At 43.0% G+C, this 14,002-nt stretch overlaps 1 protein-coding gene across 3 annotated transcripts in view; it reads left to right on the top strand.

Annotated features, from left to right (window-relative positions):
• The window catches only part of golim4a (golgi integral membrane protein 4a), a 32,547-nt gene extending 18,941 nt beyond the window's left edge, over nucleotides 1–13,606 (top strand). For 2 of the 3 annotated variants that reach the window (XM_033631473.2, XM_033631474.2), the window contains 11 exons: nucleotides 82–164; nucleotides 397–480; nucleotides 3,298–3,519; nucleotides 3,624–3,902; nucleotides 4,461–4,747; nucleotides 5,519–5,595; nucleotides 7,437–7,504; nucleotides 7,940–8,134; nucleotides 8,376–8,444; nucleotides 8,671–8,760; nucleotides 12,354–13,606. In XM_033631473.2, the coding sequence (XP_033487364.1) occupies nucleotides 82–164; nucleotides 397–480; nucleotides 3,298–3,519; nucleotides 3,624–3,902; nucleotides 4,461–4,747; nucleotides 5,519–5,595; nucleotides 7,437–7,504; nucleotides 7,940–8,134; nucleotides 8,376–8,444; nucleotides 8,671–8,760; nucleotides 12,354–12,509 (1,610 nt within the window). In that variant the 3' untranslated portion in view covers nucleotides 12,510–13,606. The remainder of the gene's footprint in view (nucleotides 1–81; nucleotides 165–396; nucleotides 481–3,297; nucleotides 3,520–3,623; nucleotides 3,903–4,460; nucleotides 4,748–5,518; nucleotides 5,596–7,436; nucleotides 7,505–7,939; nucleotides 8,135–8,375; nucleotides 8,445–8,670; nucleotides 8,761–12,353) is intronic. The other variant, XM_033631475.2, reaches the window with a different exon arrangement.
• The last annotated feature ends 396 nt before the right edge of the window (nucleotides 13,607–14,002 follow it).

Genomic DNA, 14,002 nt, shown 5'->3' with positions numbered 1-14,002 from the left:
AGTGAAGTATTGCTCTTATTTTATGTGTCCAGTGTTTAGCTGCATGCTCTCTGTTAATGTTTGTTGTTTGTGTGATGGCAGATAATGTATATAACCTGAGAGAGGAGAATAAACAGCTGAGGAAAGCCCACCATGACATTCACACACAGCTACAGGATGCACAGGTGAGACTAAACCTGCTCTGTTCAGTTTGTCTTTTCGCAGTCTGTCGACTTCCTTTTAGTATGAAGAGACAAATAATTTACCTCTCTGAAATGGAAGAAGGAAAGTTGTCAGTCATGAATGTGTGCCAGTAAAATTACGGGGAAAAAAAGAAAGATTTCTGGTAGTTAAATTTCAGCCTCACATAAAGATAAATGGTTCACTCATGCATCTTGGTTGCACCTGTGTGTCCAGATTCGGCATCAGGACCTGAAGGCAGCCCACGACAACCTCGCACTGACACTGGAAGACCACAAGAGTGCGCTGGCTGCAGCTCAGGTAGGACTTCACTGTAGAGATGCAGCCTCATTGTTCACTCCAGTCACTGAACACAACAGCTGATTGATGCTAAATTGCTGCATCACAAGTATTTCAGTCACATAATTTTCTTCCCATCAAGTGTGCAAATGTTATTACCTGGAGTAATTGAAGGCGGCTCTAGGAGAGACTTTGACATATGGAAAGGCTGAAGAGATGCATTTTAATTCATCATGAGAAATGGGTTTGTGTGTTTAGCATGTTAGCAGTGAGGCTACAGAGAGTAAGGCGGTGTTAATGGAGTAAAACAGCCAGGTGATGGAGAGTCTGTGTTGCTGCTGTACAGTTTGTCAATAATACAAATAAGCTGATGAAAGACAAGGTCATACTTTCAATCTGGAGAGTAAGTCCTGCTCTGCATTCCTCTCAGACTTCCTTTAACCTTTCCTTTAACCTTCTCAAGAAAGCAGAAACAATGTTTATTGTAGCCGACTGTATGATCCCCAGTGGAGGAGAAATAAAGATGCCCGAGGTGTTTGGTCATTGGGTAATTAGATCAGATGTTTGCTGTTTCTCCCTGAAACCGACCTTTGAGATGCCTGAATGCTTTATTGAATATACAGTGCATTGCTGATTTGTTTGAAATGCTCTCCTCCTCTCCGTCTGCATTAATAGATATTCAGTCACTCTGCTCTCTCTGTGTGTCTGTCTGTATTTGCTAATTTATTTTAAAGCCTGTCCTGCTTTCAGGGCTTCTGGTTGGACGGACACACATGCACGCACACAAACACACACAGCTCTTTGCTTCCCTCCAGGGGGTTTAGTTTAGTCAGGGCTGTCAGAGCAGTACATCTAAAGCACGTTCCAGCCAATCAGCCAGAAAGATATAATGGAGAGAGTGAAGCGAGATAAAGAGAGAGCGGAGGAATTTGGCAAGAATTTTTAGAATTTAACCCTCAGGCTGAGTTTGACTGTGTGTGTGTGTGTGTGTGTGTGTGTGTGTGTGTGTGTAAGTAAAGATAGTGTCCTTTAATGGTATACTGGTCTAAACTGGATGGACGATTTCAGAAGCGTTCAAATGTTAAAATGAATGTGTTTTTCTATATGCAGGTGAGTTAGCGTCTGAGTAGGGCTGCCCCCCTAGTCGACCAATAGTCATCATTTAGGGCCATTAGTCGACTAGTTCCCCGCATGTTTTCAATATTGATTTAATTATTAAATGATATATTTTGGGTGGGGCAACACAATGGTTTGAGTTGAAGGTGTGAGAAAGAATAGTATCAGTAACATTGTTAACACTGTGCTACATTACAGAGAAATACAAAACCGTACTAATGAACCTTCATTAATATAGGCCTATATTTTATCTACAAGTGGCTAATGGGCATGTAGCTACTTCCATGTTTCAGATGATATGTCATGTTTGTAGTCGACCAATGAAGATGAGTTTACATATCACCTTGGGTTCGTCCTTCACCTTCTCAAAATGATCCCACACTTTGGATTTCCTGCCCGACATGTTATTAACTAGCCTGTGGAATAACCGCAGGTACCAGCCCTGGAAATTAACATGACCTTTCAAATAAATTCCCACATGGTCCAGTCATATAGGTTTTGATTATTTTGACAAGGTGCAGCTCCTATTAGAGTTTCAAGTTTTGTTTTTCCTGCGACTAAGTGACCAATGAAATCTTGCCGACTAATGACCTTTCTGGTTAATTAATGTTTAGTCGACTTAGTAGGGGGCAGCCCTTCATCTGAGCAATGGCTATATATAACTTTCTTGTGTGGTAGTTGTCCATGCTTCCCGAACATTAGAAGACATTTCATTTGACACTAGGGCTGTACCGAATACTTTGAAGCTTCAGAGTTCCATTCATAACATTGACAGTAGAATTCTAACTCCACATTCAGTTTTCCATGTTTGTTCACTCTGTTTAATCCTGGTATTTCTGCACAGTGTCAGATAAAGATACGGCTACACTAACATTATTAGTATAATGCTATTTGCAGAATTAGATTATAGTGGTGGCTGTGTAGGATTGTGTCCGATTCGTGCGAGTCAAATATTTACGATAACATTAAGATGTTCAAAGGCCCAAAAATCAAATTAATTGGGGGGCAAAATAGACATAATAATTTACAACAAGTTTTTATCTAATGAGATATTTTGCTTCTGTCCATATTTGTTCACGTTTAGTCTTCAAATACAACATTTTCACACCAGTCAAACAACTGTTTGCTCTTCTGCTTGCTGCACAGAAGGAAGGCAGGTGACTATATCAATGTGGTGGTCTGGCAGCAATCTAACAGCACCATAAATTACATTTTTATAACCACAATTACAAAATATTTATTTAGGCTTGCACACTATTATAGCAAATTTCTTATACTGTTAAAAAAGAGTTAACTCACTCAATTTTTTAAGGGTGATTACATCATAAAATATGATGACAGACATTCAAACTGTAATTTGAAAACTCCAATAGATGCTTAAAATGTAAGGGGGGAGAAACGACATTTGGTTCAGTCCTATTTGAAACATTCTCACATTTAATAGCTTACAGTATGTTTATAGGGCGTCAGGGCTGGGTAGGCCAGTGTGTTCAGACATCACTGACTATTTGTTGGCTTCTTTTTGAAATAGGAAACAAAGGTTTTGTCGAAAAGCATGTTTAAATGTTTCAGCGTGAGGCGTCATAACTTAAATATCATATCAGCACTGGTATAGAAAGATTTCAGTCGATATCCAGCCTATTCTGTCACAATCATCTCACAATTTTCCCAGGCTTTTCTCTCTAAGCTCTCCTGTGTGTGTGTGTGTGTTGGTCCCTTCAGGTGCAGGTGGATGAATACAAGCAGCTGAGGGAGTCTCTGAACAGAGCACCAAACATAAGACAGCCTGAACAAAACCATGCCCCCCAGCATCTGCAAGCAGCTGTCATAGCGCCCGAGTCCCATGTTCACGCAGTCCAACAGGCCGCAATCCTGGAACAGCCACACAAAGACGAGCCTGCCCATGAGGACCATCACCAGGATCACCAGGACGCTGAGTCCAGGGTAAAGGGGGGATTTTTCGAATCACATTACTATCAAGAGAAAAGGTACACTGTAAATATAAAAACACACACATCCTATTATTTTTCTTGTTGCTTTGTCCTCAGTTGGACCATCAAGAGGAGGAGATGCACGCCCAGTCCCAGCTCAAGTCCCATCCCACCGTGTCCCAGCACACCTTGTCAGACAAAGAGGAGGACAGAGAGGGAGAGGCTGAGAGGAGGAGGGAGCTGGCGGAGGAGGAGATGGCTCAAGCGGGACAGCCTCAGAAGCTGGAGGAGGACCCGGACCAAACGCAGGATGAGCAGCAGGAGGAAGAGGAGGAGCAAGAGCAGGAGCAGCCAGACGAGAACGCCTTGGACCAACAGAGACACCAGCAACAACCGGTCAGAACTGGTTTAGACTAATTAGTTTTATCCAAAGGGCTTTGATTTTCTGTATCTCAGTTGAGTGTCATTAGTTTAGAGTGGGTCGATTTCTGGTTTTGTGGGTCTGATCTGATGTGCGAGCTTCAACCTTACACCGGCCCACACCTAGTTTACAGTGACTTGTATATGGTATCGTTAAGTTTTTTTCAAAATAGCTTAACTGAGCAACATAACAAATTATGTAATCATAAATTAGTCACATGTCTTTGCCATGTCAGGGACACAGCTTCTGCTTAAATTAAGTGCGAATCATTTATCTTAACTCCCAGAGGAGCTGGAATAAATTACAACCTTCCCTCACTGTTTACTTCTTTGATTAATGACAGCCTGCTCATTATGTGCTGTGCTCATTGTTTTATTTCATTTTCATCGATTAAACTCTCCCAACAGATGAATTAAACCATATGTCCACATTTATGTCTCAAATTAGCACCAGGTCTGTGTGTTTAATTTGCTCTAATACTTTCCCGCTGCTCTACATATTTGTCCTCTTCCATCTGTTTGTCTTCTCCAAAGGGTCCCCATCCGGAGCTGCATCAGGACACCCAGCTGCAGCACGAGGCGCACGCCCAGGTGGAGCGTGTGAAGTCGGCCTACGAGCAGCAGCAGGAGCAGCAGCGCCTGGAGGCTCAGAGGGCCGAGGAGCGCAGGCAGATCCAGATGCGACAGGAGGCCCTGCAGGCCCAGAGAGACAAGGTGCTGAAGGAGAGGGAGCAGAGGCTGAAGCTGGAGCAGGAGCGAGAGCAGGAGCACCACAGGGAGGCCGACAGACGGGAGCAGCTGCTCAGAGAGGAGCACGAGAGGTCAGATTTTGAATCAGAGATGGAATTAATTTAACTCGGGTGCAGGAGGATTTTGCCCAAATCACAAAAATAAACTTAAACTTACTTTAACTCAGAGGTATCAAGCAAAGCAGATAATTTTAGTTTTATCCAGGTTTTAGGATACCTTTGTGGGAGGAAACCAGAGTACCCGGAGAAAACCCACGCTGACATGGAAGGAAACATGCAGACTCCACACTGCTTTATCTTTATCTACATCTACATCAGCCCAAAAGCCACATGGAAAGTCTGCAGCTCAGTCAGCGATGGCTGTCGCCCATTTTCTTAATTATCTTTTTCAAAAGGAACACTTAATGAGACCAGCATCGCACTGATTAACCTGAGCAATAACAAAGTCTCCCTCCTGCAGACTAGATGCAGTAATTTTACTGCCATGTTTGCCACTCAGCAAACTAATTATTCTCTGAGCCTGGCAGTAACACAAACATCCATAATCCATAAAGAAACATTTGACACTTTGATTAAGTTTGTGCAACGACAAAGGGGAAAATTCTATTTGTCTTAATATGCAGGTGTGTAAATGAAAGTGCAGACTAGGACAGTTCAAACAATATACAGTATTGATTGCTCAAAATAGGGCTGCTTACCAAAAACTGCTTTATGGCAAGCAGGACATTTTTAAACACACTCTAGTACACGTGCATATTTCTTTATATTAATAGCTCTGCAGTGAAGTGGCTCGTAACGCCTGTGCTCTTCTGACCGTGCTGTCATTGTCATTGCTGTCATTAGGAAGAGGGCCGAGTACGAGAACATGGACAATGATATCGTTCAAGGGGAAGAGGACCGCCACACTGATGATGAAGAAGGTGAGACAGGAAGATTGCTAGTAGGAAGTCCTTGGATCCAGTTCAACAGTCAGATACTTAAGAATGCTTATCATGACATCATATGAGGAATATAGTATCATAGAATGTTTGTCACTGTAAATCACAGTTATTTCACATGATTACCCGTTGACTGTGGAAACATCATGCATTTATTTAACTTTTTTAAAAAATGTTAAAAGTGGATTTTCTTGAACTATGAATATATTCAACTGCAGGTGGCTCATTGGCTGTAATTCTTACTGTGACAGTAAGACACTTAAATACAGAAATATTGTCATTAACAACAAAAATTGTAACAAAAATAAACAACACTAATGTCAGTAATATAATTCTCCATCATAATAATCTCCTGTTGATAATTCCTGAACTGCAGCTTGTGCTTGTTTATACACAGCATGCACAGCAGGCTAAAATGCACACTGAAGCGCTGCTCAGGCACTTTGACCCCATGCTAATTGGTATTCTGTCTGAGTGTGGTCAGATATCTGTAGCAATAAACAGTCAATAGCATCATTTATTACTTAAGCATGGTCGAATCTGCCGTGGGAGGCCGCCTGAACGCTGTGGGGGGAAGGGATGCCTTCCAGTCTTTTAGCCTTGGAAGCAAACAGTACTCTTTCATGTGGGCGGGGTTGTTGTCAATCACTGTATTTCCTCCTTTTTCAGTCTGCTTCCTTGTTTTATTGTCCACAGACCAAGGCTGCACACCGACATTTTCAGAGCAAAATAAAACATGCTGCAGTGAGAGTCTCTCTCCATGGGTTATTTAAACTTATTGGGTTTGCGCATCTTGCTCTTCTTAGGCAAGCTCAGGGGTTTAGTGTTGCTGTAGCCCACAGGTACAATGCTTCCCAACGCTTTGGGGGTCGTCCCCCCCCCACCCCCAATATAGAATATAGGCAATTCACATAATCTGGTAGAAATTGATATATATTAACACATGAAGATCCACTCATTACTAAAAGTCATATAAGAACTAAAGTGATGGTCAAAGTTGTCACAGTGAAATTCAAGGTGTGTTGATGGATTCACATGTCATCAGCTCATGCATTGAATAAAACTACAAGTTAACGTTTCACCTTAAAAGTCGCCGGCAGTCGGCCCAGTGAGAATTAAGTTATTTTTTTCTATGATTCCAGCTGCTGCAAGAGGCAGCAAAACATCCTTTTATTTTATAGTTACAGTAAGAAAACTCTCCACAGTATGAACAGTGGTAACATGAGCCTCAAAACCAGCCACAACTCAGCTCTGAGCAGAGTGACCATCTTCTATTGACCAATCAACAGACTGCAGTGTTCACAGCTCCACCTTTTAGTACCAGATCTGTGTGCTAGGTACCCCAACAGAGGGGGGACCAAAAATGGGGATGATATGGAATGGTTCCATTGGTACCATCCACAACTTTTCACAGTGGAAACAGAAAAAAAGTCTCCTGAACTGAACTGCTCGGTGGAAACAGGGCTCTCATTACCCTAATCAACACATTTGGGTGATGCCCCTGTGAATAATGTTCGCAGCCATCCTGAGAGCTCCGCCTTGTGATGTAATGAGAGCTCAACAGCGGATTATTTTTAGAAATGTCACTAGAGGGTCTGAAAAGTTGCTAAATCTAGCGAGAAGGTCGCCAATTTGGCCACACTGCTGTAAAGGAGAGGGCTGCACTGGATTTATAACAGAAGACAAAAAAGAGAGTGCTGCTGCGAAACGAAAAACAGAACAATAATCATTTAATCTTTATCTTGTTTTCATAATTGAAAATAAAATTCTGTCTATCGCCCAGCCCTGATTCATATTCAGTGGATCTGTTTGTGTGTTAACAGACGGTGACATGGTACACGAGGAGGAGGAGAACCAAGAAGTGGATCACAGAGTGCCGTCACATCAGCAGGTGACTGTCTATCCATCCGGCTTGCTCCCTTCTGTCAACACATCATCTGTCTATCCCCTCAGCTCACTCAGTCACTTAACATTCACACCGGCGTATCGTGTGTCATACGTCCATCCACAAATCGATACTTTCATCCTTCCTACCCACTGTCCTCCGCTGCCATGTTCATCTCCCCTCCATCCATCTTCCACTTGTCAGTCAACCCAGTGATGTGTCAAAGCTCCTGAATTCCAACAAGGCAATTAATACAACATCAAAGTTTTATCTGCCAAACATATTCACTTATAAATCCTCCACACTGCAGTTTTATTGCGTGCATTTTATCATATCCTTTGCTCTTGTTCTAATATTAATGCACCATGTATCTTATGCAAATATGAGCCCACTATCTCCATTATTATTCCATCTCCTCCTCACTCTCTCTAAATGTTGCAGGGTGCTGCAGTCGGTGATCTGGACCCGGAGGATGACCCCAACAACCAGGGAGAGGACGAGTTTGAGGAGGCCGAGGACGAGCGGCCGCAGCACAGGGTCGCAGAAGAGGAGGAGGAAGAGGGGCCAGCAGCGCCGGCCCAGCACAAAGACACTCACCCGGGCCCTGAACAACCTGCTGTGGAGGAGGGGCTGGTGGTGAGTAGGAGGCCGGAGGAGAAACAGGGCATAGGTCACATATACAGACATTATATTCAGCGTCAACAGGTTACAGCAGGAGGAAGGAGATCAGAAGTTGCGATGAGAGAGTGATGCATTTACAGCCTCACACACAAACACTGCTCAGGGTGGCATGATGAAACTGTGAGAGTGTGAGAACTGGAGACTTCTGGGTGAAAGAAATGATTTTTACGGTGTTTTTTAACTTGTGTGTGTTCAGATGGCTGGAAACCCAGATCAACAGGAAGACACGCTGGATGATCAGTACCAGGAGGAGGCAGAGGACGAGGTGTGTAACTCTTATGCTCAGATGAATTCTGTACATATTGAGTAAAGTACAGTAACACAAAAGATATGATGGAGCAAAACGTGCATGTAGGAACGACCGATTCACTCTTGAAACGCATGTCATATGGAACAGTTTAGTAGAATTTAGGTGTAAATATTGATCAGTCAGTGATTTTTTTTTTTTTTTTTTTTTTTTTTTTTTTTGTCTCGTTGGTAATGTCTCAAAGGCTCAGGAGGACATAGCTGGTGGGCAGAAGAGAGAGGAGGAGGTGGAGGAGGAAGGAGAGGATCCATATAATGAGGAGACCATAGATCAGGTGGGTTTGTCTGAGGGGAACCAAACTCAGACAATTTCTGGATTCTCCTCAAGGCATCAGAAATTGTAATATACCGTTAAGTAACGCATTCTTCCCTCAACCCAAACTGATAATAGTTTTTTTGTATGTATGGTGCACAACTGCTACGAGCAGTAACAGCAGACAGTAAGCCTATCAAGCTCAGAACGAGCCTTAGCAACGACTAGCTGTTGCTCACTTAGCCTGTTAGCAGACTCACAGCGCAGGTTAGGACATCTTCATTAAAACAGTACTGAAACTGTCAGTATATACTCTGATAAAGAACCTCTTTATTCTGAACCTGCCTTTTACACAGGCATCTCTCCTTCTGTCTTTTAATATTAAACCTGACTTTCAGCTCATCCGTCATTTCTGTACTATTCAGGAGATGGACCGTCCTATTGACGATATTTAAGCTGTTATCTGGGGTTCATGGGAATGGGGTGGATTGTGATTAGGTGTCTTGCTTTGTTCCTCGTCATATATAAGCTTTGTTAAGTTTGATACCTGTTGTGAATAAACACTCATTGGCATCACATCCAAGTGAGAGATGTAACACCTCCATGTGTCGCTTGTTTGAAAAACTGCTCTGGCTCTTTTTTTGGCAAAGCTTTGAGCACCTCAAACCTATTTTTTGAGCAACAGCAAGCTTTTCCTTAGGCTCACTGAGGGCTCAATAGGCTCCTTGAATGTTGCTGTCACTCGCTGTTTGTTAGGAATAGGTGTTTAAAGGCTGCATCTTAACGTACTTTCACAGTTTGAAAATTCAGCCATGATGGTTGCCGCTTAGGCAGCTACCAATAATAATTATTATCCATTAGGGTTGGGTCGGTTCTCGGTAATACCAATTCGGTTCGGTACTCCGTCTTGGACTGGGGTTTTTTTTTTATTTATTTTTTTTTTTTGAGACCGACTGGACCGCATGCTCGGGCGGAACGTATGTGGAGCAGATGCCACGGAGGTCCGCCCGGTAAAAGTGGACATCCGCAAGCCCTGTGCGCGCAAAGCATGACCGCGCGGACTCCACTCCACACACCAGTATCACACAAAAGACTGTTCGGCATGTATTTTTCACACCGCGGGGATTTTCACGGACATTTTTACACGGAGTCCGCTCCACTTATAGTATGCCCGAGTCTCTGGGCGCCTCTACTGTAGCCTGGAGTTTGTTTAATAGTGACGGGGAGTCGATAATGGCGGACAATTTAGTCTCGACGAAATCAAAGAATGCGCCACTATGGCAACACTTTGGCTTTGAGCCAGACAAAGGAGGCAACCCGTGTTTGCACTGATTGAGTAAGCTGCAAAATTTATTTGTAACGAATAAAAGAAACAACTTGTTACTGTCACTCTGTTGTCCTAAGGTCGTTTTTTATTTTAAATGAGTCAATTGCGCCCCCAAGTGGCGAAAATCCAGTATTACCAACTTGATGCAGTTTTTTTTTTACAAAAACCGGACCGTTTTTTTTTTTGTTTGTTTGTTTGTTTTGTTGTTTTTTTTTTGTTTTTTGTTTTCCTCATACCAACCCGACCCTATTATCCATTTCGTCATTACTGGGGAGTCCATTTTTATTCTTTGGGATGTTTTGTTAGTTCCTTACCTGCGCAATATCACACCCAGAAACAGAGTTGAAAGCACCTGTTGTACACAATAAAATATTTTGGTATCACATCTGCAAATATTTACAACAGTGACATATTAGTTGTGTTGCTACGCAGGGTTGGAGATGTGTGTGCCTGCCTTTGTTTTGTCCCTGTAACTTGAACCTCGTCCGTGTGTGTCCTGTTAAATGAGGGGGATCAGGTGTCGAGTCTGATGGAGTGTCGGGTCACCACCTGGACTTGGTTTATTCAGTTTGTCCTGGGAGGAAATCTGTTTGAATGATGAGGCTCACACACATTTTTTTTTACCTTTAAATAAAAAGCTAGTGTAGTGTATTTACTTCTTCACTACAGTGTTATAAAATGGCTGATGTATGCTCGGTTGGTCTTGATATTTTTATTAGGTGATTTTTTAATTTTAAGAGTTGGATAATGTACAAACTTTCTGATAACCTGCAGCCCACCTTGCTGAGGTGTCCTCAAGCAAGACATTTGCCTCCCTACTACGCCCTGTTGTGTAACTGACTCCTGACCTCCTTAGACAGTGACATTAATTAATTTATAATCCCTAGTTTTTTGCCAGGAACACTGTGCTGTGTACCTGTAAGGTCCTTAGTCTCCTCACTCCTTTAACTGACTTGTGTTTCATACTCTGCTGGTCACCCAATGAGTGAACATGCTTATGTTTCTCTGTAATTTGAGCTCAGTGGAGCTTTGACTTCATTCAGCTTCATTCATCCGCAGCTGCACAGTTGGTCCGGCATGAGGTGTTGCAGTTGAACCTTTGCACAAGTGTATCTGTCTCCATTTATTTTCAACAGAGTCAAATTTCTATGTTACAATCCTTTAGACAGATAAGCAGGAGAAACGTGCTACTGTGTTAACACCTTTCCCTCCATCACAAAGGTACAAAGCATGAGCACCGTTTCCACCAAACACTTTGGGTAACCCTTCAGACATGGCACCTAGACCCTAGGTCCGTTTAGCGTTTCCACCACTAACAGTACTAAGTGTGGGCGTGTTTGTTGTCACTTTACACGATTTTCACCCTGATTTTGCGTCGCGGAGACTGTCGTAATCTTTTGAGTGTTCATATCTGGCAACGTGTGTTCCTGTCGTCAACTGCGTTACGACCTGTGTGTGCACACCACAAGATTTCTCCACCGAGCCCTCGCCGACAGAGCCCCAGATAACACGGTGACGTCACCAAACTTGGAGACGACACATCGTAAAGGCATGGATATTCTTCCCAGTGTTGAATCAGATCTGCCTCCAGGGCCTGGGTCCAAACACAACGCGCTCCCCGTGATCCTGTGGACGCCGCCATTGTTGTTGCTTGCCAGCTTGTCAGTGTTGCCAGATCTTGGCAGAGAAACAAGCAACCAGGGCTATGGAAACAAGCCCAAAAGAAGCAACTATCGTGCGTTTAAATGGAAGGTGACGTTTAGAGAGCAAGCCCAAATAAGCAAATCCACTTTAGAAACAAGCCCAAAGTCATCCCACCTCTCACTGGCTGATGCTCTTTGTCAGTCGTGTCAGACTTCTCTAGTTTTCTAGCATGCTAGTCCCAGTCGCAGACGAGGGGGCGACTTGCTCATAGGCTTGTTCACACATGAGGACTCGTCGTGGCAGACTATCTGCCGAATCACCTCCGACCCAAGGTGGCTCTCAAGATCCTCTGCAACGTCAAAATCGCTGTGAAAATCGTGTAATGTGAACTAGGCTTTACTGTCACTGTCAGCAACTTGTTTATCGGCCACAGAGCAAAAATGCCTCCATACTTGGTTGCCTCCACTCCTAAATTGTGAAATGGCATGAAATCTGAATTGAGTTTATAATGGAAATAGGTATGTTAAAACAGTGTGAAGCCGAATAATGTAATTTCCATATAAGTTAAATTTTGTCTTGATGTCTGAAATGATTTGGATATTGGATATTAAATAGTCTCGTTGTGTGCTTGTGATTTACACCAGGATGACGTAAAAAACCAGGAGGGACCAAGAAAGGAGGGGGATCATAGAAAAGAGGCCGAGAACAACGAGGAAGAGAACTACGAGGAGGAAGAGGAGGAAGTAGAGGAGGACACGGCTGGTCACGACAAGGGAACCAATCGGAGGGCAGAGATGTGAGACGGACGCAGACTTTGACCAGTTGCAGTGCCTTTTTTTGGCTGCCTGTAGAGCCTTTTCGGATCTTTCTTCCCCTTGTTTCCCAAAGGAATAAAACCAGCCATCCATTCAGAGTTCCAATTAGGAAAATTGGGATACTACGCCTGGAAGATGGGATGCTATTCCAAACACTGTGGGGATGGAACTGAGCAGCTTACACTGTGGAAACGGACAGAATTTGTCAGACGTAAATGGGATGTATACTGTATATTTTTTTCATTCATCTGCTTCTCTGTCTACTCACTCGTCTGCCTAATTGCCTGCCTGGTTCTGTTTTTGAACAGCAGACAGGCAGAGAATGTATTTCTATCATGTGCTGTCTTTGAGTATTTGTAAAGAAAAGCAAAGATAAATTATGTTATTCAGATGTCCTCATGTTCAGGCCTTTGTATGTCTGTTTTATGCAAACAGTTTTTATTCTTTGTAGAGCTCAAGTTTTAATTTACACCTTGCATTCCAATAGATCAAGTCGTTTTCTGTTATTTATTGTTGAACGTAACAACTCTGACAATCGTTAAGGAAAAAAAAAAGGTGCAACATTTCTTTTTCTGAACCAGTCGTAATGGCTTTCACCAACTATTTGAAGCTGATCCGCAGGAGAATTTCCACTGGATATTTCTGCAAAATGCCAGTCAAAGAGACATTTCTGGTGAAGCCGCTCTGGGCTGAAAGTGTCACACTGACATGTGCCTTTCCATTCTTGGAAACCTCCTCTAGGTCTTAGTCATTTTTACATGTGGAAAATCATTTCAGTAGACGGGAGGAGACACAATGCCAGTTAGTGCTCAGCCTCTTGTGTCTTGCTTCAGCATAGCCTTAAACGGAGGGCTGTTTCACGTCGACTGCTGGTGTGAATTCATTTCACAAACCTTAATTCAAATTACTGCAAAATCTTTAGTCTACTGTACATTTCATAATAAACAGTTGCTGACAATTTGTACATGTTTTCCACCAGTTACATTTGATACAAAAAGCAGGAGGTCATGATTGTATTGCACCATGTTTGCCACCTGAATGGTGTGTGTGGAATAAAGAGGTCAGAGGATTTCAGGTAACTGTGATTGTGTCGTCTGATTCTGTACGTTTTTGAAGATACATTTGAAAGTTGACACCAGTCAGACTCCAGTGGAGGCTTCATGTGTGGCGGAGCTACTAGCCTAGATAGAAGCTCAAAGGGCAAAGTATTAGGCAGTGCTAACTCAAGCCCTGAGGTCATTTCAGGACGTTAGCTGCCTTAGTTGGATGTTGGAGTAGCAAGTAGAGCTTTCCCCAGGGTTAGCAGTTGGGCTGTGATCGGTTTTTACCTGTATCCTGCCTGTGGGGGGGGGAAATGAAGAAGTTAACAAGTCTTTGCTGAGAGCACAGGGCTCTTTAGGTTAGATGAATAACACCAAGTTGGACTAGTGCTGCTGGTGATTTTGCCCTCATGCCATAAAGCACTTTTTATTTTTTGT

The sequence above is a fragment of the Epinephelus lanceolatus genome, chromosome 4, assembly GCF_041903045.1.
Source record: "Epinephelus lanceolatus isolate andai-2023 chromosome 4, ASM4190304v1, whole genome shotgun sequence".
In the NCBI taxonomy this organism is placed as follows: Eukaryota; Metazoa; Chordata; class Actinopteri; order Perciformes; family Serranidae; genus Epinephelus; species Epinephelus lanceolatus.
This window is presented reverse-complemented; position numbering and strand designations above follow the sequence as displayed.